Source organism: Candoia aspera, chromosome 3 (genome assembly GCF_035149785.1).
Source record: "Candoia aspera isolate rCanAsp1 chromosome 3, rCanAsp1.hap2, whole genome shotgun sequence".
Taxonomy (NCBI): domain Eukaryota; kingdom Metazoa; phylum Chordata; class Lepidosauria; order Squamata; family Boidae; genus Candoia; species Candoia aspera.
In genome coordinates, this window is record NC_086155.1 from 179,983,597 (window position 1) to 180,010,936 (window position 27,340).

At 37.7% G+C, this 27,340-nt stretch overlaps 1 protein-coding gene across 1 annotated transcript; it reads left to right on the plus strand.

Moving 5' to 3' along the window:
* Positions 1-2,148: 2,148 nt before the first annotated feature.
* On the plus strand, positions 2,149-24,827 carry ZBTB10 (zinc finger and BTB domain containing 10). Its single transcript, XM_063299417.1, has 5 exons — positions 2,149-3,168; positions 12,135-13,029; positions 19,179-19,316; positions 21,925-22,097; positions 23,506-24,827. The coding sequence occupies exons 1-5, from the start codon at positions 2,188-2,190 to the stop codon at positions 23,809-23,811; spliced, it is 2,493 nt and encodes an 830-aa protein (XP_063155487.1). The 5' UTR covers positions 2,149-2,187; the 3' UTR covers positions 23,812-24,827.
* The last annotated feature ends 2,513 nt before the right edge of the window (positions 24,828-27,340 follow it).

Below are 27,340 nucleotides of genomic sequence, written 5' to 3' on the forward strand. Positions count from 1 at the left end.
ACCAGTATCTGAGCATAGAAACTCCATTTGGATCTATTCATAATAAAAAGTTTTGAAACAAAGCCTGAAAGTCGATGTACACTTCAGGGTTGCACTGTCTTCAAGTTCAAGAAAACATGCATCAGTCAGTTGCATAGAAATAATCCAATTAAACTAAATTAGCCTCATTTGTTCCTGCACGTATGTTCCATCAATGTCTAAGAACAGACTATTAGTATAACTTGAGTCACTTAATCAATTAGGATTAGATCATATTTGATCAAATAGTAATAAGGTGCAATTATTTTAAAATGCCACTTACAAAAAATGGTAGCTTGCAGGTATTACAGTGGAAAAGATGTTACTTTCTCTTATGGAAAAAATGCTTCCCTTAAAATTAATGAGCTTGAAGACTTGTTTTTCCTCGTTGAAGCATTATGTCATCATTTGTCAACATTCATTGTTCTATGTATATAATCTAATTGTATTCAGATATGCAGTGTGTGTGTGTGTGTATGGAATATGTCTTAAGTAAAATTATTTTTAAGGGTGCAAGCATATGGATGTGTGTTTTATTGAACAAATGCCTCCTTGGGGAAAGAAAAGACAAAAATGATGTAAAGGTCCTCCACATTTACGCTCTGTAGAATGTGGGATTATTTAGCAAGAAGCTCCCACATTTAGGGAGAGGGCTTAGAAAATAGTCGGCAACGATTCTGAGAAATTCCAATGAAACGACGTCTTGAAGAATGACTTCTGTTTTTAAAGGGAATGTTCGCTTCAGTGGATTTCAGGGGCTCGCAATGGTGCGCGGAATCCGCCTGCTACGCTTCGTCTTCCTCTTGCCGGTCCTATTCCTCCCGGCAACTCGCCTAGCAACCTTTTAGGTCGCCGGAGTGCAAACTTTAAAAGCCCAAGTTTCGAAAGCCGTTCAAGTAGCAACATGTCTCAGGGAAGCGCTGCCGCCGGTTGCCAGTGATGCAACGGTCGTGTCAATAGAAAAGCCTGGTCGGCGAAGCAGCAGCACGTGCGTGACCTTTATATTTAAATTCCCTGTTTCCCAAGAACAGCAATAAAGGCACTCGGGGCAGTGCATTTTCCAAGTAATTACAAGCGGCCTGGCACAGTGCTGCTGCTTCGCCACCGTAGCCCACAGGCAGCCTTTTCGAGGACACAGCTCAGCCGCCGCCTCTCAAAGACAGGACGAGGCTCTTCCCTCGAAGGCCGTGGGAGGGGCCGCCCGGTGCGCTTCGGGGGGAAGGAGATCTCCACCCGCTGCTCCCGTGTGCGCGCGCGCCGGCAGGGGGAAGTGGCTTATTGCACGCGCCGGGGGAACGTCGGGTTTCTTCCTCGGGGCGGTGAACGTAAAAGCCCTCAGGGGGAGACTCGCTCTGAAGAGCCAGGGCCGGTAGCGGAAGTGCGCGCGAGGGGCGAAAGGGCTGGCCGACGAGGCCTGGTGGCCTGAGGGGGAATTGCACTGAGGAGGGACCCAAGATGTCCACTACTGGGCGCTGGAAGGTGATGATGTCAAAGGGGTGGGGATTAAAATGTGAGCCTCCGAAGGGTGGGGTGCCAGCGCCTCCTTAATGAGGGGTGGGGGAAAGCGCGCCGAGCCTTTCGGGACGAAAGTTTGAGGGGGCAGAAACTCCTGCCAAGCCCGGGCGAGGCCGAGTCGCCCGGCGGGCGGGCTTGACGCGGGCGTGCAGTAAAACCTGACACTCGCCAGCTGTTCGGGCTCCTCCTCGCCCCCTCCATCTCCCTCCCCTCCTTCCCCTCCCCCGCGGCGTCGGCGGCTATTGCCGCCCCAGTGCATTGTGGGCGCAGTCCGTTGTTCATTTGCCATTCGACCTGGGCCGGGGCCTGGTGGGGCGGAAGGGCTGCTGCTAGTTGAGCCGGATCTATTGTGGGGGAAGCGCTCGAGGAGGCGACGACGAAGGCGGCCGTAGCAGCGACGCAGGCTGGAGCGCGGGGATAAGATTTTATTCCTTCAGCCGTTAAAAAGCGCTTTCAAGCGGGCCGGCGAACTGACTGACTGAAACTGCCTGGCCGGGTGGGTGCTTTGGTTGCTTAGCTGCTTTTCCTGCCTCCCCTTTCGCTTAGAGCGGTCAGTTGGGGGGTGGGGGGAGGAGAGAGACAGTTGGGCCGGAGCGGGAAGGGGGGGGCGCGAGGGAGGGAGTCAGGCGGGCGGGGGGTGCGCGCTCGCCCGCCATGTTCGCCGAGATGAACCGCAGGACCTTGGCGTTCCGGGGGGGAGGCCTGGTCAGCGCCACCACCGCAGTGGGAGGAGGCGGCGGTGGAGGAGGCGGCGGCCCGACAGCTAACGGCAGCAGCGGGGGTGGTGGCAACAGTGGCCAGGGCGAGGCCTGGGTCCGCCAGGAGGCCGAGCAGTTGAACGGCCAGGGGGTGGAGGAGGAAGTGGAGCTGGAAACCGTGGAACTGGAGGTGGCCGAGGTGGAGGCCGCGGACACTGCCGGAAAAGAGCTCTCGCCGACCACCCCTCCAGAGTCGGCGAGCGCTGCCTCATCCGTCGCTGCCCCGGTTGGCCCCATGTTCGCCGAGAGGAATCGCCGGACCTTGGCCTTCCGTGGTGGGGGCTTGGTGGCGGCTGCAAACAATGGCTGCGACGGGGCGGCCTGGTCGCGGCGGCCGTTGAACGGGCGGGGTGGTGGCGGAGAGGAGGAGGAGCTGGAGTTGGAGGGGTTGCTAGAGGGGAAAGAGCTGGTGCAGGACGGGGGGTCGCTGAGCGACAGCAGCGAGGACGAGGAAGACGGCGAGGGGGGCAGCCTGGGTGATGGCAGCGGCGCAGAGGGCGGCAGCTGCAGCAGCAGCAGGCGGTCTGGGGGGGACGAGGCGGAGGTCAACAGCGTAGGCGCGGGGGAGGGGGAGACTATCCAACACTTTCCGCTGGCAACCCGGCCCAAGTCCCTCCTGCAGAAGCTGCACGTCTCCTTCCAGAGCTGCTGGCTTAAGGAGTTCCCGTGGCTGCAATACTGTCAGAAGACAGGGCTAGTGTCCTGTGCCTGGTGCACTGCTGCTGCCCCTACGACCTCTTCTGCAGATGGCAGCGGCAACAACAGCGGGGGGCACGACGATCTCTGCAAGGGTACCCGAAAGTATAAACGTGCCCTGTTTCTCAGGCATCATCTGTCAGCTGAGCATCGTCTCAATGAGCCAGTCACTGCTGAGCAGGTAAGTTGAATGAGGACATAGGGAAGAGGGAGAAATGTGGTCAACTGGGCAATGGTGGAAGCGGGGAAGCAATCACTGTGTTGCTGCCATCCTTTCCTTGGAGAGCCGCCTTATCAGGCAGTGTGTCCTGGTGTATGAATTACTTTAAAAGGGCTTCTTCACCATTGCCTTAGTTTGAGGGCATATGCTCCTTGTTCACTTTCTATCTGTAGTAAGGAACTTATTCTGCCCTCTGATTTTAAGGAAACTTAATCTGATAATTTTGGCTGAAAGTTTAAGGGGTGGCATGTAACTATTAAACAGTTTTGAGCTTCCATAATTGTTATCTTCATAGTATCCTTATTTATTAATGTAATTGCTCCTTCCATTGAGGGGGTTACAAGTCTATCTGGGTAGGCAGTAACATCTGTAATCAGTTTGTATGGGAAATATGAATGTAAGGTCTGATACTGTATATTTTGCACTCCCTGTTTTGGAGATTGTATCATACTGGGTGGTAGTAATATATTTTGCATGTTTATATACTACATTTAAATAGTATAGTGATCTTTGGAACACATACTGACATTAACCTTTCAAAAATCTTGAGAGTTCTTGAAAAATACATTCTTGCACTACATGCCAAGTTCTATTTAAAAATATAGGAAACTAAAAGCTACTTTCATTGCCTTTGGCACAGTGATTATGTGTGAGATATTGGTGAAACTAGATGACCGAGGGGGTGTGTGTGTGTGTGTTTGGAGTTTTATGCATGTTTCAAGTATTATATACTTCAGTTTGTCTTACTAATAAGGAATTTTGCTTTTGAGCCATATAGTGTTCGGATTCAATTCCAAAAAAACCTGACTGGAGTGTAAACTTTGTACCCATCTGTAACTCTTTAAAGCAGCAGTGTTTTTCTGGGGTTATCATACGATCCAGAGAAAAGACTGCTGCTTTTAAAGAGGTACAGACAGGTATTCTGTTCACACCCCATACACTCTGATGTATATTTTTGGAATTGAACCTGACACATTGTATATGCCTATTTTGTAATTCTTGATATTTTCAAGTCTGCAGAAATTTCTGTTAAGAATTCTAGTTTTTTTTTTAACTTTTTGTGGCATGTGGATTTTTCTGCTCCTAGTAAATAGCTTACTAAACAGCACTTCAGATGCAAAAATGAGACTGAAAGTAATTATATACGTCATTTCCTTATCTGAAAACCTGCATGTAAACTATCAAATTTCAGCTATGTTTCTGTTTTCTTCTGATTAAAACAGAGAGGTCTATTATGGTGTAGTGGTTAAGGTGTTGGATTAAAACATGCAAGGTGCAAGTTCAAGTCCATTCTCAATCATGGAAGCTCACTTTATATGACTTTGGACCATTAGTTATTTCTCTATCCCACAAGGTGATTATGAGAAAAATAGGAGAGAGTTTCTATATTCCACCTAGAGCTCCTGGAGGAAAGGCAAAATAAAAATCTAAAACCAAAATGGCATGATAAAAGTTGTTACATTTCAAATAACTGAAAACAATCCAGTTTAATAATGAACCTTTGAAGGTGGTTAGATTGAGAGATGAGACTCCAAGCAAGAAATACGTGAATATAGACTTTGCATTCAGCATTTGAATATTGAACAACTGGGTCATTTTGAATTTATAGCCAATCAGCTATATACCCAGATATAAACATGAGCTAGCTTATATGGGATTACTTGACCTTATGCTATCCAAAGAACCATAATAGCTTTGCGGATCTGAAGTTGGCCCTTTGTATCTAAATTGAGCATTCTGCTCTAATGGAGGTCAGTTTTGGTCTAAAATTATGAGGATGTTCCATCTCCACTGTCCTTTATATATTTTGTTATGTTTATTTCCTATCTGTGTTGGGCATTATTATAACATTAGAGGCTGAAAGCTATATAGGTTCAAATAAACTTACCATGGTGAGGGTCCCTTTTGTTTCTGAGCCTGATACAAACACACCAGGGTGGGTGAAAATACTTTTTAAAAAAATCTAAAAAGCTCTTTCTTAAATTGTGTTCTGTCTATTCAACAACTATACTAGTATTGTATGTTATCTTTAGTTAACCTTTATACAAAATATACTGTGTTGAAAAAAAGGGTTTTCATACAAACTAAGAACAGTCTCATTATTTAAATTCTATTAGTAGCCCATCCAATAAAGTGACAGATCTTATTTTGCCTTCATAATATTTCAAGCCATTTCCTCTATAAAAAAGAAAAAGAAAATGTTGATAGGTTATCAACTTGTGTTTTCTATCTTTTCTGTTCTAATTATGAGAAACAAATCATGTAAATCAGGTTCCACAGCTTGGTGCTGGATTACAATTGCTGTTGTTCTAAACGAGTGTAAACAACATTATTTAATGGTTTGATGGTCAGTTTTCCACCATTATTTAAAAAATATCTTGTTTCGGTGGGCAACTTGATCTAAACCAATGATTTAAGTAACTTTTCTTGCTGATTTAAATTAATTCATTTGTTAGCACCACATTCTCCTGATTCACTACACTGTGTTTTAATGCCTCCTCATTCCTTGTCAGAGACAGCCAACTGCAAGCATATGAGTTGCTGCTCTCCTCTTAGCACATCCCATTTTCTCCCAGACTTTTTGCATCTTAGGTGTGTGCTGTGGGTATTGCTGAGAGGTACTGAAGAAGGATGAGATGGTAGCTCTTGAGTGCCTTTCCTTAGAAGGATGGGAAGTTTGGTGATGAAGTATGATTTATTTCAAGTTCAGTAGAAGGGCAAGCAATTCTCTATTGCCCTGGACTTTGAGATCGCACAATTTCTTGGTGCGATCAATTACACATTTGTTAATGTACTGCATTTGGAATCCAAAGAAAAGATAGGATATTTTTGCTGAGTTTGTGTTCTGTTTTGCTGTACTTCCCACATTATGTATATAATGCCAGATGCAAAATTTATTTGTTCTAAACAAGATTGAGATGATCATGGATTTTTGTGGCTTTAACACCCAACTCAAAACTTGTGGACTTCCTGGTGAGTTATAGATTCCATTGGCTATATCATAGTTTAACCACTATGGTGCATGTATGCTATGTATTGAAAAAACAAGTTTCTCACTATATAACTTTTCGTTGTTGTTAAAAGCTAACTTGTATGTTAGTAAGGGCAATTGTTTGAAACATGTCAGGATATTTTCTATTGCTTTCTATGCATTGTGTATGTCCCTTAGCATACACTATTTCGTTGTATTTTATTGGTGACTGCATTTATATTAACTTGCCAAAGATTTTTTTTAACTGCAGGATAAAATTTATTGAGTCTTGGGGCTTACCATAAGGAATATTATATTTGATACTTGGGGAAGCTCTTCTAATTTTCATATTCATAACTGAGCCATATAGGGGATTAGTGATGGCAGCAGTAATTTCAATTTACTTGGAAATATCATTGATAATACAGGATAAAATGATTATTCATATAATCTGCATTGTTTTATTCATATTTGCTTTATGTAATTTCTGTATATTTTTCTTAAGTGGCACTTCTTAGATCTTATTTAAAACCCTTCCCTTTCTTTTTCCATTTCTATGGATTTATGTTGTGTCCTTAAAGATTTTCTGATAAAAGAAACTGCACAGGTAGCCTAAGAAATACACTTTTCTCCAAAGATTAGACATTTGATTGCAGGTAGTTTTTACTTAGGCTGTACAAAATGATTGGAAATACTTCGTTTTGTAAAGATTCCTTATAACGTATTAATATTGTCCAGTTTCATGAAGCTGAGTGTCTAGAATATATTCTAAATAGGCACAAGGAAGTGATCTCATTCTTCAATTTAAGGTTCCTTAAAATAGATGTAGGGTATAAGTCTTCAATCTCATGGGCTTGTGTCTGAAAATCAGGTTAGGGATTAGGATGTTAAGCTAATTAAAATCCTCCTATTCCTATCTCTTGCATTTCAGACATCTGGAGGGAACAGTTCCCTGTCTTGACTATAAAATCAGGATGTATTTTACTGAATAATAACAAACTTCTCTTCATATTTGTATCATATATGATTATGTAGAATTCTGGAAGAAACATGGCATGGCTATTTTCTGGAAAGTAACTTCTGGGTTATGACAAAGTTGTATATTGTAAGCTTTCTGAAAGCTTACTCTAGACTGGAAGCCAAGTCAGAAATACTTCTAGAACAATAAGTAGACAATTTCATTGAATTAGTAGGTTACTGTTTTTGGATTACAGGAATTAAATAAGTCAAATAGTTCACAATTCATTTAAAGTTGAAGATTCTAAAACTCTTTGTAACTACATGGTAGATGGCAAAAAAATACCACATTGGGAAGGGTTGGTTCTTATTGAATGGATAATACCTGATACTTCTAACATTTTTTTTACAAAAATGATATATATCAGTTACTGGGATTGAATGGGCTCTTTGATTAATGATAGTTATTGATACTGCATTTGAAATATAGATTAACGTGTAAAATAGTAGTTCTTCCAAAGCTGGTATCCTCTACACCGGCTAGAAATTATGAGTTTAGGTCCAAAACATCTTGAAGGCCCCAAGTTGGAGAATGGTCAGATATGTTTTAGCCACAGATGCTGGTTTTTATTCCTCACTGGGCTATCTGAAATTTCAAAAAGAGGATAGCAAAAGAGAAACCACAATATATAGTTCAAATACTGAGGTCATAGTAAAGAATAGTAGGGAATCAATGTACCGTTACAGCATAATACTGGTATACTTTCTCCCAGAAAATATTTGAAATAATAAATGAACATTGCAGGTGAACAATGAAAATGTTAAGTTTTATTTCAAAATAGTTTAGGTTGGAGCAAAGTTTAATTTTAATATGGGGAAAGGAGGATGAATCTTCAGTCCATCATCCCATATTGTACTTGTAAAATGAAAGAAAAAAATTGCTTTGGCACCCTCAAAGTGGAGTAAGTACAACCACAAATGAATTTATTGTATAGCCAGAATGCCAAATCATTTTTTTTCTATTTTGAGAAAGTGCTATGGGTAGAATATCTCCCAAAGATAAATTTTAGTTTTATGTTTGTTTCAGTAGGTTTAAATAAATTGCTCAATAGTGTAACAAATTAAGAATATTTCTTAAATACATTAAAAATGGGGCAGTTAAGATGAAGGCGCACATGACAATCAAGCACATAATTGTGGAATGGTAAAGCGTATGAAAGAGTTCAAATTCATGCAAGAAAAAGTTTATCAAATATTTTAAACAGGTGTTGAGTCCAATCAAGGCCACTGTTTTAGAAAGTTTAAAAGAAATGTCATATTCAAATATTTTACAGCAGATTATTAAATATGTACTGGTAAATAAATTGTATAGAGTTATGCATTCTAAATAAGGACATAATAAAACCTAAAAATAGTATCAAGATTCTTTCAAAGAATGATAGTATTAGCTAGGTGTATGCTGAACCTCACTATTTCACTTAAAATAAGCTAGCACTTTGGAGTGGCTGAAATTCTTTACCACTGCTCCTTCTTAAACCCATATACCACTGCCCTGATTAGTATTATCTATAGTGAAGCATTAGATCTGCAGTAGTGTAATACTAAATATATTTGTGTTTTAAAACAGATTGACCCTCTTTCTAGTTTTGGGGCAGTTTTCCAAATAAAAGTTAGACATAACACCATAATTTATTTCCTTTCCAAGGTACATTTTTAGAAAACACTTACTTTTGGAAACAGAATTCTTATCTTAATCTCATTTGATTTAGAATACCAAAAATACTCCTTACATTATTTGCCAAGTTCTTAAAGATTTCTGGGTTGCTTGGATTGTTAAGAAATGGAGTGGCATGGAAGCGGAATAATACATAACTAAATGGTTATCCTGGGCAGTATTTTATCAATTTGTAGGAGAAAAAGTTCTAAAAGTTATTTTTATCTTTGAATGTATACATAAGAATTATTCATCATGGTGTATATTCAGGATCACTTACTGAGATGTAAGTGTATTCTGAAGTTATACTTGTATTAATTTACCTTTTGTAGCAAGCTTCATGATATGTAATAACATTAGTACACAATATAAGAAACTTTACCTGGTTTGTCATACATTTAACATTCAGTAGTTGCTTGTCCTTGATTTATTGTATTATTGGGAGACAACAATGGAATTCAATTTTGATTTAAACTTTTTAGTGAGATCTGGGTTTGTTTTGCTAAGTCTTAATAAAATGGGATCCTATGAAATCCTGGCTCTTGTATTAATGTACTTGCTGAAATATATCTAAAAATATATTTAAATAGTTAGACCTTTCAGTAGGCCTAAATGTCTGGTAGTTTGTACATCTATTTATTCATATAATATATTTTTATATTGCTTCCCATACAAACACATCTTGAAGAGGTTTTAAATAAAAGTATAAAACTCCAAAAAGAAAAGCAATTTAATATAAATATGTAGCTTTTCTGGAGAGCATTTTAATTAGTTAAGACAGTGTTGAAGAAAATGTTTGCATGGTCTCATTTCAAGCTAAATACAATCATAACAAATATTTAAAATTATTGTTAAATTATTGTATTACAGATGTTTTCCTTTGTAAACCTATTAGAGTTGCAGGATTGCAAATCTAAAAGTTAATAAATAAAAAAAACATACATTAAAAAGTGGGATGAGGAAAGTTAACAAAGCAAACATAACTATTTGTTTTGTACAAGAAAAGCCTGGAAATGAAAAAGATCTTCAAGAGGCATTTAAAATACATGATAGTAGACATTTAATTAATTTCAGAGTCGAGAGCATTCCATAGTGTAGGCACTATCAAAAGAACATCCATTAGTGCTTCCAAATTAATAGTCAGTCCTATACACAGACACACAAGGCTCTTCTGTCATAATCTTAACAATTGACGGAGTGTGTAATGGCAGAGGTGATCTATCTAATATTCTGGTCATAAGTTATTTAGCGTTTTTTTAATTATTATTTAAGGATACCCGAGTTGATCTTGACTTCGAGTCACTGTATTCATACAGTGTCTTTGAAAATATTATGGAAGTGTTTTGCCATTGCTTTCTTCTGGAACATTTTTTCAATTTTCAGTGAGCACCAATACCTATGGAAGAAATCAGTGTTAATTAACCAAACTGTCAATGCAGTTGCTTAAGCAAAAGCATAACATGCATCACTAGTAGGGCTGTGCAGTCAGATGCATGAATGTTCACGTAGCATTGGTCAGAAACATCTTAAAGTAACTGCAACTTTTCCTGGGTTCATGTGACCACCGTCTGCAACTGACATATAGTCTGTAAGGCATTTCTGACAGTTGCTGCGTGAGCACTGATGCATGTGCCAAATCTAATTTTTCCCTTTGAATGTGGGTTATTGCTCAGTCTTACTGCCACATTCTGTATCACCTGTATTTTCTAGACCAAGATCAGGGATGGCCTGTCATAGTGTGATTACAGTAATGTAAACATGAGATCACCAGTCTGTGAACAAGTATAGCTAGGCTGTCCCTGATTCATATACCAGCCAAAGCTGGCAATAGGCACTTCTGGCCATAGAAGTCAATTTGGCTTCTAATGACAATTCTAAGAGCATCCTAAACTATATATCTGGTTTTTGGCCGGGGGTGTGGGATTGAGGCCATGTAATTCTCATTTCAAATATGAATAGTTTTATGTATTTATTTAATCAATTTAGTATGGTTTAACAAGTGATTCTGGATGGCGAACAAAATTAACACTGAAAACAAGTACAACCAACAATATAAAAATTAAAATACGTAGCAGCTGAGGAAGGTTCCTTCACTCACTAAGAAGACACTTCTGTAGGTTAGGGGACTTTCCTTAACAGTGAGCTGTGAGGTAATGCACTTGGGAGGAAATAAATAAAAAAATCTAAGCAGCTTCTCAGGGAAATACCTTCTTATACAAAAGGGACTCTGGAGCCCAGCCAAAGCAGAATTTTGCTTGCTGCTGTATTAGGTGTACTCCAATTACCAAAATTCTAATATTGTCAGATAAAATTTGAGCTGCATCTTATTACAGTTGTGCCAATCAGACAACATAGCAATTGTAGCATTGTTCACCTTTTGGCTTTATACTGTATAGTAGTATCAAATGAGAGATACCTACTTGATGGTAATGTGTGTGAAAAGAATTTGGAATTGTCGTTCAATATGAGTTGGATGCCTAAGGTGGCTGTTGAAAAGGATATTTGAAAATTTAGGTTGCATTAGCAGGAATAGTTTTCCAACTATAGGAAGTAAAAGTTCCATTTTACGTATTGTTTAGATCCACTTCAAGAATTGTGTTCAGTTCTTGGAATCACATTTTAAAAGGGTTCAGACAAACTGAAACAATACAAAGGACAGTGAGGATGGTTATCAGACCGGAAACTAAGAAAATATTGAGATAACTGGTTATGTTTAATTTTGAGAAAAGGTATCAGGTAGGAAGGATATGATAGCATCCACCAAGTACTTTTAAGAGGTGTCACTTGGAAGGAGACAAAAACCTAAACCTATTCCGTGTTACCCAAGAATGCAAGTCACAGACTACAGCTAGGCATTGGCTAATTTATATTTTTCTAGAGTAGTAGTAGTATTCAATGACCTGATGGGATGTTTCAGCAAGGACACAGCAATTGGCTTTTTTATCTTGCAAATTACACGGGATTTACATAGTATTTACATCGCTGTGAATGGCATCATATAATCCAATTAATAGCTGTTTTAGTGGCACTGAAAAATTAGTGTAATGTAATTGAATGTCCTTTGTACATATTTAGTGTATGGTAGAATTAATTTTAGTGCATGCTTTGTTGAATTGGAAATAGTATGGCAGTGGGCTAAACTATAAAAGTATTATAAAGAAAGCAATAAAAATATTTTAGAATTGGGATGTTCAATCCTAAAAATATTAATCATTTAGAGTTTGAAACCAGTCAAGCCACTACTCAAATGTATAATCTAATTCCTCCCTCTTCTCTTAATTACAGGAATCTGAAATAACATCAGAATTGGCTAATGAGAGAGATTGTGATTATAATATTAAGCCAAATGAGAACTCTTACTGCTATCAACTATTGCAAGAATTAAATGAGCAAAGGAAAAAGGGCATTCTGTGTGATGTCAATATTGTGGTGAGTGGAAGGGTCTTCAGAGCTCACAAAAATATTCTGGTTGCAGGCAGCCGTTTCTTCAAGACTCTGTATTGCTTTACAAACAAAGAAAATCGTAACCAAACCACTGTTACCTACTTAGATGTTGTTGCTGTTCAAGGCTTCTCTGTCATCTTGGACTTTCTGTACTCTGGTAACCTTGTGCTTACAAGCCAGAATGCAATTGAAGTTATGTCAGTGGCTAGCTACCTTCAGATGACAGAGGTTGTGCAATCCTGTCGTAATTTTATCAAAGATGCCTTAAATATAAGCATAAAATCAGAAGCCCCAGAAGCTGTAGTAGTGGATTATAATAGAAGATCAGTGAGTAGAGATGGGTTATCTTCAAGGGATCAGAAAGTTGCTAGTTTTTGGGCCACAAGAAATCTAACTAACTTGGCAAGCAACATAAAAACTGAAAATGATGGCTACTGCATTGATGAAAGTCAGTCTGAAAACTACCAAATTAATGATTGGGTCCAGGACAGCTCACCTGAAATGGCTGAAAATGAATCTCAAGGTGAAGGAAAAGTCTTTGTGTGGAATGATATGAGTTCACAGGGACAATCACTTCAAGAACCTGGAAAAACAAGAAGGAAAAACCAAGGTGCAAAAAGATTTGTTTACAATATACCCCCCAATAATGAAGAACCATTAGAAGACTGCTCAGCTACTCAAACATCAGTACAGTATCCAGAAGAAGATCTTCAGTTTATCAAAGAAGAAGTAGCAGGTAAATGCTGGTATGATGGGTATCAGTTTGTTATAATTAAAGCAACACAAAGTTACTTTCTCAGATTTTCTTACCCTTGTTTACAGATTTTCTTACCCTTGTAATTTTTTTTTAACAATGGAGCCTTTTACATGTAGATCATAGAATGTGCAGCTCCTTTAAGTTAAGATATAAAGTAGAATAAAGCTCAGATCTGAAGATTGATGGAAGGCATTGTTGGTTTTACTGCAGTATTACAAAAGCTGTACTATAGAGAGAAAGGTAGAGCTAAAGTCACACATTTATATGAAATTAGACAACCTGTGACCCGTTGGGTCATCGTTTCAGAGATACTTCCTTATCAGATTCCTCAATGCTTTGAACAATGGCAGAGTATCTAATGTACTGACTTCACTGGAAAAGTTCTTAAAAATTTAGGGAGAGATGTATCTGCCTTGAAAGTAGCCAGTGTTAGACTGTATAGCATAGTCAAACATCAGGAGTTGACCACAGGAAATGGTTTACAATATTTTGTATTGTCATAAAATGTTTTATGATAATTTTTATGTCATAAAATCTTTTATAAAATTTGTCAAATTTCAGTTCCATGGGAGTCATGAGTCCTGGATTTTGGATGCATTCTGTAAGCTAGCCCAGTTGAGGTACCTGGTTCAAAAATTGTTGCCCTATGATACACCATTTCACCCAGCTAAAAGTTACAAAGTAGGAGGGGGTATTAAATTGGAGATGAAAATATGTTGAAATCATCAAAACAACTTTTTAATCAAACGAGGTAGTGTTACTTGTTTAGGAATGCTTTCACTGCTCTTAACAATAAAAAAAGATCAATTGTGAAATAAAAGTTCAAATGAATTAAAAAGATTTTATTGCTGCTTTGTCCTTCTCTGTCCCCTTCCTTTATTTCCTAACACTGTAGCCTCTTTATACCTAGAGTATTTTTCTTGCTTCTCTAGTCTGGAACCAATACATACCATCTCTAGTTGAATTAGCCAATCCCCTTGGGCTGTTCCTATTAATTGCAGCACCCAACCAACCTTCTCTGGGCTTGAAAGCTAAGCAGGGCCGGACTTGGTTATTACTAGAATGGGAGATCTGCAGAGAATACTAGTGTTATATTGTAGTTTAGACTGGTTAGTAAAAAAAAAAAATCTCAGAAAGCAGTAATGGCAAATCACTTACATATTGCTGCCCGAAAACATCACTTGTTCCAACTTGAAAGAGATTTTATATTTCTTTTAAAGGAAGAAAAGGTATGGCTGTAATGACTGTTGGGAGAAAAGTTCTAACCAAATCATTCTTCATAGCTGTGCTGTATGGAAATGAAGCCACTGCCTTTTCCTTTTCTTTGTCCTTTTTATTACTGAAGTGAGATACTTAGAATATAAGGTAGCTATAGAAAATAAGAGGAAGATTAATATTCATTCTTCCCTTACTCATTACAATTGACTCCGCTAATTCATTAGTTGAAGATTGTGACAGTGGGTTTCCAGTGTCATTCCTGTGACCTGCTCTGAGTACAACAATACCAATGCCAAGAATAACTGAAAGAATGTTGGAAATAGCTTTCAACTTCTGTCTCTTTGACAAATGGGTCATATAACACATTTGGCCAGATAAGCAGTTCTGACTGTTTCTGGGCAGACATTTGAGTTAGATGATCACCTGTTAACTTTAGCCATGATTACCAAGTTAATATTTTAATTAATTCCTATTAATATGTAATAATTGGAAGGAGTCAAAATAATTTAGTTGTATAAACTAGTGCTTAAGATTAAGGCTGTAGTCTATTATCCTCATGTTAAATTCAGTGGAGTTAGTATATTGTAAAAATGTGTTTGCCTTCGTTTTTTCCGAACGTTTGTGTATTTTTATCATTGAATGTTATCTGAGCTTCATATGGGTCCTACTTACATATAGAGGAATTTTGAGTGAACAAGTAACCCCAAAATGTTTTCTTATTTCATTTTCTCATACACAAAGTTATCCAATATGAGAAAAGTAATTCCTCCATTTCAGTCAGTTCAGTTAAGTGATAACTAGGGCCGGCTGTATGAGTTGTTCATTATAAAGTCAGGGCTTATTTGGGCCTGCCTTGCTCTATACAAATCTCACAAACTTTGGACTTACCACAACACTGAATAGGGGCACATTGTGCCTCATTCAAAAGAAATTTTTGAAGACGTCTGTTAAAAAAGTCATCAATGGAAGAAGTTAGAACTAGAAGGAGTTACAAACCCTTTTCTAAAGCTCAAGACTCTATGTTCTTGATCCAGTCTGTACTTGTCATGAGTACTGATGGTGAGCAGGAGGGGGCCCCTATCCAGGGGGGAAAACGCATGCGTAGTACCGAGGAGTTAAGCAGCCATTCAAAGAGAGACAGATCAGACCCGCCTTAACCTTTGGGGTTTATCTGTCTGGGTTTTTCCCACGCGTCTTCAGTTTGTTAGGATTTTCTGTCTAATGTAGCAGTAATAAAACACTAGAGACCTATTCCTTGTCTCAGCTGGTTCCTGGCTGTTAGGACAGTACTGTTTCAGTTTCACTGGATCTGTTTCAATAAAGTCTGGTGGCTAGGAAGAGAGCATTGTAGAAATAATGCTTTGTTTAACTTAAAATATGCCTGAGATCTAATCTGTGATTATAAAGCATTTCCCTTTGAAAATGCATTGATCCAGAAACCTTATGGAGGAGTTTCACCATAAATTATTGATAGCCTGGACAGTCTGGAACAGTGAAATACATTAATGGCACTCAGATGCCCTGTCTCACAGTTGCAGTTATAGGTAGCTTACTGGTCACAAACTTGGTTAGCGTATGTGATTACTACAATTCAAGTGTAAGATGCTTTAAATCTGGTCAGATATTTGAAGGCCAATTAGAAGCCGTATAACTTTACTCAAAGACAGTAAAGGGACTCTTCTAACTCAGAAGACTGTTACAACTATCTTGGATGGGGTAGAACTCTTCTGCTTGTATCTAATCTAGGACTGTGGTGTTTTTAATAATTTTAATTATTTTTTTAAAGTTAAGTCATTACAGGGGTGCCCCTGATCAAGCAGTAGATAGCTTCAAAACATATTTCATACAAGCAGTTATAAAACTGAAGATCATAAAGCCATCTCAATTTGTTATTCCTTATTTTGAGTCAAAGTATTTGTGACATTAAGTGTGCAAATGTTGATGTTTATATGATTAGGAGCTAAAATAATAGGTTTTAAATATCAGGCTTGCTAGAAATACTGGACTTAATTCCCATGAGAACTGCCTTCCTTCCCCTTAGATTAGAAAGGAAAACCAGTGCAGGCCACAGTAAGAGAAAAAGTTAAATCCTCCTATTTTAATTTCCTGTAGTCTTGATTCTGATCAAGCATTGCTACAATTCCTATTTATATTTAAAAGTGTTGTTAGTTTACATGTGCATTATCTAAAAACAAGGCAACATTTTTGCTTTGGAACTATTGCTTAGCCATTTTCAAATATTTATTGCAACACGCTAAGCTCTCTTATAGCCCAATAGTCTATGCTGGACCTTGTATTTGAAGCTGTCTCAAATGAATGTCGGAGACACTTGTACATCAAAATAAGTTACTGTAGTAAATGTCTTGATGCTTACATGTCATGAGAGGGGACATTTTGTGGGGGACATTTCTCTATTTTAAAAGAGATAATAGTGTTGATTTTAGAATACTAAGCAGCACTGGTGTATTTGAATATCTAGTTTTGATTTCAGCCTGTTTTCTAGATTTGTAAATAATGTGGGGTTTGCTCTTTCAACTGTAAGCTTTCATTTTATTGATTAAGTTTTCTTAAGCCACAGTAACAGGTCCATTTTGGAGACCTGGTTATAGCTGAACCTTTCTTAATAAATACGATTCATAATCAGTCCTGGCGCTGTACATTTCCACTATTCCTCCATCATTTTAAGCCACTTCTATCGCAGCCTTCTCAGGTTTTCCCAGTCAAAAGATGCTTCTACTTGCTTTGTCCCCGGAAGTTCTTCTGGTTAGTCATGATAGCCAAATGGAAAGTTCAGAGAAACTGAAAGTTAAAACTTAGATGACCTGTTTTTCTTTCCTGTATGAAGTAGCAATAGTGAATTGCAGTTTAGACTGGGTGTTGAATGTAGAATATATATAGTTTTTCAGTTTTATTTTTGTAGCACATATTGCACTTCCAGATAATATTCAAATTGGCTACATTGCCACTTTTTGTTGGCCTGAGTTTTTGTGCAGTGTTTTGCATCCAAAAGGTGTAAAGTTAATACATTAAGCAAATAAAAGGTTTAATGTACCAGTTTTGCACCTTGAACCTGAATATGCCCATGTAAAACAGCTGTTTTGTGAGTTGCACTGGCTCCCTGGGGGCTTCTGAGTACAATCTATGTGCTATAAAGCTCATCATGGCACAGGACCAGGTTATTTGTGGGACTGCCTGTCTCAGTTTTATAGTAGATATAAAAAGTCTACACACACCTGTTAAAATGCCAGGTTTTTGAGATGTAAAAAAAATCAGACCAAGAGAAATCACTTCAGAATTTTTTCCCACCTTTAATATAATGTAACAAGCTGTACAATTCAATTGAAAAACAAACTGAAATCTTTTAGGGAGCAAAAATAACTAGAATAACGTGGTTGCATGAGTGTGCACATCCTTAAACTAATACTTCATTGAAGCACCTTTAGATTTTCTGACAGCATTCAGTCTTTGAGGTAGGAGTCTATCAGCACAGCACATCTTGCCTTGGGAATCTTTGCCCACTCTTCCTTGCCAAATCTGTCAGATTGCGAGGGCATCTCTTGTGCACAGCCCTCTTCAGGTCACCCCACAGATTTTCAATTGGATTCAGGTCTGGGCTCTGGCTGGGCCATTCCAAAACTTTGAGCTTCTTCTGGTGAAACCATTCTTTTGTATATTTGGAGGTATGCTTTGGGTTGTTGTCGTGTTGACAGGTGAAATTCCTCTTCATCTCCAGCATTTTAGCAGAGGCCTGAAGGTTTTGTGCCAAAATTGGCTGATATTTGGAACTGTTCATAAGTCCCTCCACCTTGACTAAAGCCCAAGTTCCAGCTGAAGAAAAGCAGCCCCAAAGCATAATGCTGCCACCACCGTGCTCCACTGTGGGTACGGTGTGCTTTTGGTGATATGCACACTGTTGTTTTTGCACCAAACATACTTTTTGGAATTATGGCCAAAAAGTTCAACCTTGGTCTCATCAGACCATAAAACATTTTCCCACATGCTTTTGTCAGACTTGATGTAGGTTTTTGCAAAAGGTAGCTGGGCTTGGATGTTTTTCTTTGTAAGAAAAGGCTTCCATCTTGCCACCCTACCCCACAGCCCAGACATACGAAGAATATGGGAGATTGTTGTCACATGTAGTACACAACCAGTACTTGCCAGAAATTCTTGCAGCTCCTTTAATGTTGCTGTAGGCCTCTTGGCAGCCGCTCAGACCAGTTTACTTCTTGTTTTTTCATCAATTTTGGAGGGTCATCCAGGTCTTGATAATGTCACTGTTGTGCCATATCTTTTCCACTTGTTGATATTGTCTTCACTGTGTTCCATGGTATATCCAATGCCTTGGAAATTTTTTTGTACCCTTCTCCTGACTGACACCTTCCAACAATGAGATCCCTTTGATGTTTTGTAAGCTCTTTGCAGACCATGGCTTTTGCTGTAAGAGGCAACTGAGTAAGTGTCAGAAAAATCCTACTAGAACAACTGAACTTTATATGGGCTTGGTCAGAGTCACTTTAATTGATGGCAGATGTGTACTGACTACTATTTAACATCAGTTCGAATGTGATTGGTTAATTCTGAACACAGCCACATCCCTACTTATAAGAGGGTGTACATTTATGCAACCATGTTATTCTAGTTTTTTATTTTTATTTTTTTGCCCCAAAAGATTTCAGGGTTTTTTTTCCACTTGAATTGTACAGCTTATATGTTATATTAAAGGTGGAAAAAATTCTGAAGTGATTTATCTTGGTCTGATTTTTTTACATCTCAAAAACCTGGCATTTTAACAGGGGTGTGTAGACTTTTTACATCCATGCTATATGCAGTATTGCTATTTGTACTAATATTGTGTCTTTTGTATAAATCTAGTAATATATGTATAATTTTTTTTAAAACTCTCATAACAGGTACCTCAAATGATTTCAAGTTTGGAATATTTCCTAGTATCTCCAATGATTTCAAGTTTGGGTTACTCCCAGGAACTTCAAATGATTTTAAGTATGGATTGCTACCTGAATCCTGGCCAAAGGAAAACTGGGAAAATGGTGAGTGAGTCTGTTTTTCAAACCTTATATTTTCTGATTATATAAGAATAATAAAATTGTGTTAATATTAATTGCTTATCAATGAACACAGTTTCCTGTAATGTTCAAAAATGCATAGAAAAAATCAGGTTGAAGATACCTATTGTTGAATGATAACTTGCGGATCCACGGACTATAAGAATTTGGAAGTTTGTGGCATGTGTTTCCCTTCTAAAGGTTTCTTACAAGGGAATGCTACCCTCAAACTTGAAAAAAAGGTTTCCTAGTCTGTTGTTACGGTTTTCCCAGAATTTTGGGGATCGAACTTAAGTGTGGTCATAAATCTATTTCATTGCGCTACTTTATGTACTTTGAGTGCATGTTTACTTTGCTGAATGTGGTCTTGTCTTCATACATGTGTCTTGGCTTTTAAAAATGTATTTTCTGAAACTCTGGTAGAATTCAAAAATAGCTTTTTGAAATTCTGGTATTATTAAAAAATGAATGTTTTGAAACTCTGGTACAATTCATCTGTGATGTATACTAATGGTGAGCAAACTTCTTGATGCATCTATTTTGTTTTTAGTTAGAACTCTAAATTCCAGGAACCACAATTCTAAATTAAATAAGTGACTCAAGGGGGCAGGGCAGGGGTTCTAAGCATTTTAGATTGAGAACAGTACTGTACCTGTAAGGATTTGCTTTGCCTAAAATCTTGGTTGAGCTTGCACTCCTTACACATAAAAATGGATCCGTGTGTTTCCCCTAGTTAGAGGCCCTTTTATTTTATTTATTTATTAACCATATTTATATGGCTGCCCATCTCTCACAAAGTGAGTCTGAGCAGCATACAACAATTAAATAAGACAGCGAATAAATAAAAACAATCATAAAAGTTATTATTAAAATAAAAATATTACCATTTTTTAAAAAATATACAAATCCCATGGAGAGAGCAAAAATATCAATCACAGTGGAGCCATCTGAGAATGTCTCCAGTTCCCAAAGACCCCCAGGCCAGACAACATAACCAGGTCTGGAGGGACTTCCTAAACAATAGCAGAGAAGGAACAAACCTAATTTGAGGGGGGAGAATGTTCCACAGGGAGGAAGCCATGGCGGGGAAGGACCGCCTCCTGGGACCCACTAAATGCAAGTCCCTGGCCAATGGAACCCATAGCATACCTTTCCTGCCAGATCTAATGGGACGGGTTGATGTAATTGCGGAGAGGCGATCCCTCAGACAACCTGGTCCCATGCCGTGAAGGGATTTAAAGGTCAAAACCAGCACCTTGAATTGGACCCAGAAGCAGACTGGCAGCCAGTGCAGCTCACAAAGCAGAGGTATAATATGTGCTCTTCTAGGAGCACACATAACTGCCTGCACCACCACATTCTGCACCAGCTGAAGCTTCAGGATACTCTTCAAGGGCAGCCCTGTGTAGAGCACATTACAATAGCCCAATCTGGAGGTGACTAGGGCATGAGTGCCTAGAGCGGGGCCTCCCAATACAGAAGGGGGCATAATTGGCCCTCTGCAAAGGCCCTCCTAGCCACAACTGCCACTTGCTCTGTGATCAGGAGTTGCGAGTCTCGGAGGACCCTCAGATTGCGCACTGGGTCTCTCTGGGGCAGTGCCACCCCATCCAGCACCAAAGCTGGCATAGTCCTAGAATTGGTAGGACCCAAAACCTGAAGCCACTCAGTCTTGCCAGGGTTCAGTTGAAGCCTGTTGTTCCCTATCCAGACCCTCACAGCCTCCAGGCACTGGGATAAGGCATTCATGTCATCACTTAATTCACCAGGGGCAGAGATGGATAGTTGGGTATCATCAGCATACACCCCGGGCTGCTTTTACAAGCTAGGAGGGGCATGGATCTAGAGAGCAGGTTGCTGAACTCACAGTTCAAAGTCTACTTCCTCAGGTCCAACAGGTTCAAACTGTTCCCAGATAACTGGGCAAGACTGTACTCTGGGCATCTCCTCCCAACCTGCAACTGGACCTTATGTGCCAGTGTTAGTATTAATTAGCATTCTGGCAAACTTTGAACAGAAACATTTCTGGAGAATCTTCCTCTACAAATTAGGAGGAGTTGCGTAAGACACTCTGTCTAGGACATTTTTCCGTTTGAATCAGAAAATTTCCAATTGGTTTACTTTCTGTTGCTTACTTGATAAGGATAATCACCTAAACACTGTTAAAATTTGAAACCACTAAACTTACCTGAGATACTTTATTTGCAATTGTCATAAACTTACTGCTGATGACCTTAAAAAAATGGATGAATTAAACATTGGACTATTTTCCAGAAAGTACTTTACCATGTACCACTGGCTGTTGCTAAACAGTTGGAAATCACACTTTTGCTGATCTATTCTGATCATGTGGTAAATTGCTGTTATGTTCTGTTTAACCTTGATCTTCCAGGACTCAGGTAGTTCTAACTCCTTAAAAATGAAAGTGAATGAACTAGGTGTAAGTAAACATACATAATTTATGTGGGTGAAGTAAATCTGGGTGTTATGGCTATGCAGAGATTAACTTGGTACTGAGCAGTAAGCATAGTATATATATGATTTGAAAAAAATATCTGTCAACTTATTAAATTGCTTCTGTTTTTATCTTTAGGTGATTCTTCTTTAATCATGAACAAATTGAAGTGTCCACACTGTAACTATGTAGCCAAATATAGAAGAACACTAAAGAGACATTTGCTCATTCATACAGGAGTGAGGTCTTTCAGCTGTGATATTTGTGGAAAACTGTTTACTCGTAGAGAACATGTAAAAAGACATTCCTTGGTATGTTAACATCTTCAAATTGCTACAATAAAGCTTAATAATATTTGGTGGGTATTAAATTACCCTGGTATGTCATCTTTCATATAGAATTAATCTACTAACTGATGTCAGATTTGTGCAGTTACAACTTTTACCTTCTAAAGTGTTTAAATAGGTAGCCTGCTTCAAACTACAGCATTGTCTATGACAATATTTGGGATTATATTGTCTTACTGGACAAGCAAATTAACATCTATATTTAATCATACAGTAGATTGCTTACCAGGTCAATTTGGAAATAAGCCTTGCTAAATTCAGGGATGTGTACTTCTAGACAAATGTGTAGGATTGCAGCTTTGGTTAGCTGTAATGTATGTGTGAATAAATGTTTGTGTCATCTTAATAATACCATAATGAATTAATTATATATACTTTAATTTTTTGAAGGAAAACGTTTTCTTTGTTGGCCACTCTAGGAGGCTTAAAACATTTTAAATAAAATATATTTAAACTTTCAAATTAATAAATTTGAAATCACATAACAATTGAAAGCTTAATGGAAAAAAATCTGTCCCAACTTTTTTCTAAATACTAATAGATATGGTACTAGTATAAAATAGTTAAGGTAATATTAATAGTCAGGACTTGGCAAATATTGGATGAATTTAATAACTACTCAAAATGTTGTGGTATCCTTGGTTTTTACACTACATTTTAGAAATGTAATGCAAAAATAGAAATCGTTCCCTGGTTCACTGTTCAGGAAGACTATTATTGCAGATAGACCTCTATTCACACATTTAGACTGACTTTGCTCTGGTTGAACTAGTAATCCAATTTAGATGAGTATGTGCTGTCTTGCTCTGCTTTTGTTTCAGTAGGCATAAATACAGACCTCCACCTCAGCTATTCCCCCAAACTCAGATTCAGCAAGGAGAAATACAGGTGCGGGTTTTGTGCCTTATAAATGTGTACCTGGTAATTAAAAAGCCAAGAAAGTTGGTGTCAGAGTTCATTTCCTTTCAACTCCAAGAGCTGAAGAAAACTTGAGATTAGTGGTGCTTGTTAAAGGCTGGCTGAGCATTTGCTTTAGCAAATAATATTGTTGAGATGTATCAGTAATATTTAATTTTGCTATTACGTTTTAAATTGCCCCCTACAATAAATTATAATTCAACTTATTAAAGAACTGGGACAGAAATAGGAGCTGAAAAACCTAGTATAACAAGGAGAAAGCAAAATTCTTATGTTTTTCAGTGTTTCTGAAGTGCAAAATTCTGAAATGGATGCAGTAGTTTCAGTTTGTGGCTTTCAGCTATTTAATTCAAAATCTTAGCTTTGTGTATAACTGTATTTTGGTTAATTACTAAATCAATTTTAACGAATCTATATTAAACCTGTTGATGTAATGATTCTATCTTTTATGCAGGTTCACAAAAAGGATAAGAAGTACAAATGTATGGTGTGTAAGAAAATTTTCATGCTAGCAGCCAGTGTTGGAATAAGACATGGATCTCGGCGTTATGGTGTTTGTGTTGACTGTGCAGATAAATCTCAGCCAGGAGCGCAAGAGGGAGTAGACCAGGTACAGGACACCGATTTTCCTAGAGATGAAGAGTTTGAAGAAAATGAAGTAGGGGAAGCTGATGAAGAGCTGCCTGATGATATAGAAGAACAGAATGACCAGACTCGGTGGGATGAATCTGGGGAAGTCTGTGTGCCTTTAGAAGACTGAGGAGATTTGATCTTATAGATGCTTTATTTTGACATCATACAGACTGACCATGTTGAATTTTTGGACTGAAGGCTTGGAAAAAATATGGTACAGGCTGGATGAAAGTTATGTTGCTGTGAAAATTATAGGGTCAAAGCCTTATAGCAAAAAAAGGATTATTAATTTTTTTAAAGATATTTGCACAGGACTGTACAGCATACAGTCATTTGGTTGAATTATATAGAGTCCTCACATCTACAGTCAATTATCAAAGTAAAATGTATTTTTATTATTTATAGGATATTGCTGTTTGGGTCCTAATCAGGCATAGTACTAACTATGCCTTTGTTAATCATTCATGTGTCCCTTAACATGAATGAAATAAATTGCAATTTTTGGAGATGGCTCCCTTGATTCCAATCATAGTTTGTGAACAAATGTGGCTAGTCTGGGATAGTGGCTCATGTTTCCTAAAAGGAGGCTTTACCTCACCTCTCTTGCCGTTGCCCTTCCCCTCAATAGTTTAAACATCAACTTCTTGATGACATGAATTTATGTCACTTAATTTTGTCAGGATATGATAGCTGACAAGTCCTGGAAACTTAATCACTGATATTTAATTTCCTGACTCACTAGGTTTCAGTACTTTGAGTTTGCAAAATGCTACAGCTCTTTCACCAAATGTTAATAATGACTTAAAACTGCAAGGAAGATTGTGATTGGAATGAAAGAAATGTTCTCCTTGTCACTTAAAGAACTTTATGTTAGACACTTTTTGGCATGGCTGCCCATATTTTAATTTATGTTTTGTTAGCACTATTCTATTGGCTATCATTTTTATTCACTACTGTATACCTCAATCCATCACAAAGCTTAGAGTCCTAGAATCTGAAAAGGAGTGTAATTGATATTTTTGATTTTAATAGTCCAGACCAATATGTCTGCTTTTGTCTAGTTTTTGTTATGTGGAAAATTAGACATAAGGCTATCTCTTTTTTGTGCCCCATTGCTCTTCATTAAAGTAAACACAAAATGAATCTTTGCTTCTCTCCTATTTTGGGGGTTCTTTTATATACCAAACAAACTATGTTTAACTTGGCAGCTTAATTTGCTGGAACTTCTTTTTTTAAAAAAAATATTTGTTAGTATAATTGCTGGAGCTATTTATCCCCAGTGCTCTTTGCTTCTGTTTTTGGATGAGATGTTGAAACTTGAATTTTTGTAGCCATAAATCTTTTCTAAACTTGTTAGATTGTACCAATGATTTCAGGCCTTTTTTTCTGAGGGAAGGGAGGGTATTGCACCTTTTTTATGCTTAGAATTCTCAGCTTCATCTAGCCTGAATGCAAGTGAGCTATCTGAAGTTTAGACACTGCATTCAATATATTACTATGTCACAATGAATAAATATGCACAGCATTTATCATAATACATAGCTAGGCCAGTGTGATAGTACTGTATTATAAGTTGAGGGGTCACCATATTTGAGTTTATTAACTTTAAAATGAGTATATTTTCCTATTTTATATCTGAGAACTAAATTATGGTAGTTGTGTGGTAAACTTAATTGCTTTGACAGATAGAATCTTAATGATGCTCCATCTGTTCAAAGTTTATATATATATATATATATTAAAAATATATATAAAATATATTTAAAGAGACAGCTTTATTATCCCTTATTTCAATACAACAATGGATTAATGTTAGACACTGTTTCTGCAGGATGAAACAGAGATTGAATCAGATGGGTATTAAATTGTATAATCTTTTCTATCCAAATACATCATTGGTAGATTCCACATCACTGTAAACCTGACAGATGAGTAGTTCTTGGGTTTTGTTTTTAAGAACTGAATACATCTTATTCTCTTCTAGACTGAAATGAGTAATGTGTAATTCTATTGGGGTCCAAAGTAGAAAATAGTGGGGAAACATAATATGAATGGGAAGTATTTTAAACGTTAAGTAAATGTTCTGCTCTGTGAATATGTAAGTTATAGTATAAAGATTCTTCCATCCCATTTATTCCCCATAAAATAGTTTACAATTGATCTACCTATCTTGTCTGAAAATCACCTAAATCTGCTTTATTATAGCATACTACTCACTTAATGCTTAAACTGGACCTGGCTTTACATTCTTAATGTATTTTACTTACTCTCTTGAAATTGAATCTCCTTTTGCTACTTAAATCATTTGTGTATATCTGGTAAATTATGACCAAATCTGTTGTTAGATTAAATACAGTAAATTGAAATATACACTTGGTACACTACAGAATTGTTGTGATTTGTTTGGGTTATCTTTTTAAAAAGAAAAATCTGTAGACACATTCAGGTTTTTTTGTTGGCTTTGGATAAATTATTGTGCATTTTGCATGTCTAGTCAGGTGTGTGTTTGTTTTTTTTAACTAAACCTTAAGTGTTGCATTTTGGCTGTTCCTCTAAAAAAACATAAGCGTTATCAAGATTCTTTTATCAGGGAAAACTGTTGAATTTTAAACAACTGATACCCCATGCTAGTTTTCTGTAGACGGTTCTTTTTATTGGTTATGTCTAATTGGAAAACACACTTTGTGGTAATCTGTATTTTGGAAAAAAATCCTTTTCATAAACCAGATATTAAGGATCAGTTGTTGTTGAACCCTAACTTCAGCATCCCACACCAGTCCTCAAATTGGCTTAGATTTCTGGGGGTTATATTATGGACCGCAGTTCTACACTGCTATTAAAGACCAATCCATCTAGTACCTTTATTTAATAATCCAGCTTCCTGGATTTGGGGGCTTGATTAACCAAAGAAGTGAGCTGGGTTTGGGGGGTTACTTATATTACTATTAAGCAGTTTTCCAAAATAGACCTACAAACAGGAAAACACTATAAGCCTTCAGCCAAGAGGCATGTTTGTTTAAGCAAGCTTTATTTTCTAAATACACTATTACAGTATGAAAAATGTACAGAACTAAGGCAAAATACAGTAACTTAAAAAGTTACAAGTATCTGAAGCATAATAAAAAGAATAAAGTCCATAGTTTAAAATTTATTTAAATATTTTAAACTACTGCATACAGTTAAAAAAACTGCAAGAAATAATATAGATGGATATTCCTCAGTCTCCTTCTAAAGGTACGTACCTTAGTATAGCTCTGGACTTAATTTATAGCTTTATAAGAATTATGGTGAAATCTGTCTCTAGCAGTAAGACTAATGTATTTGCTTTGCTGTTTTTGCTCCTAGCCTTAAAAATCACAAATGTGCTAACCTATTTAATTTTTGGATCAGATTAGCTTATGTAAGCCCCTTTGAGCCTCAGTTTGCCTTCATTTGTGTCTGCAGGGCTTTATAACATTTTAAAATATATTAAATATGTTTTTTGTAAATGTACATTGCTTTAGTACCCAATAGAGCATGGTATAAGTGCTTCAATCTATGCAGAAGTGTACAGTAGAAATCCACCAAATACTTCTGACTAGACGTGCACTTAGCTATTGTTAAGTTGAACATTCTGAATCATGTTATCTTTTCTTGTAATGATGTTCTGCCTGTCA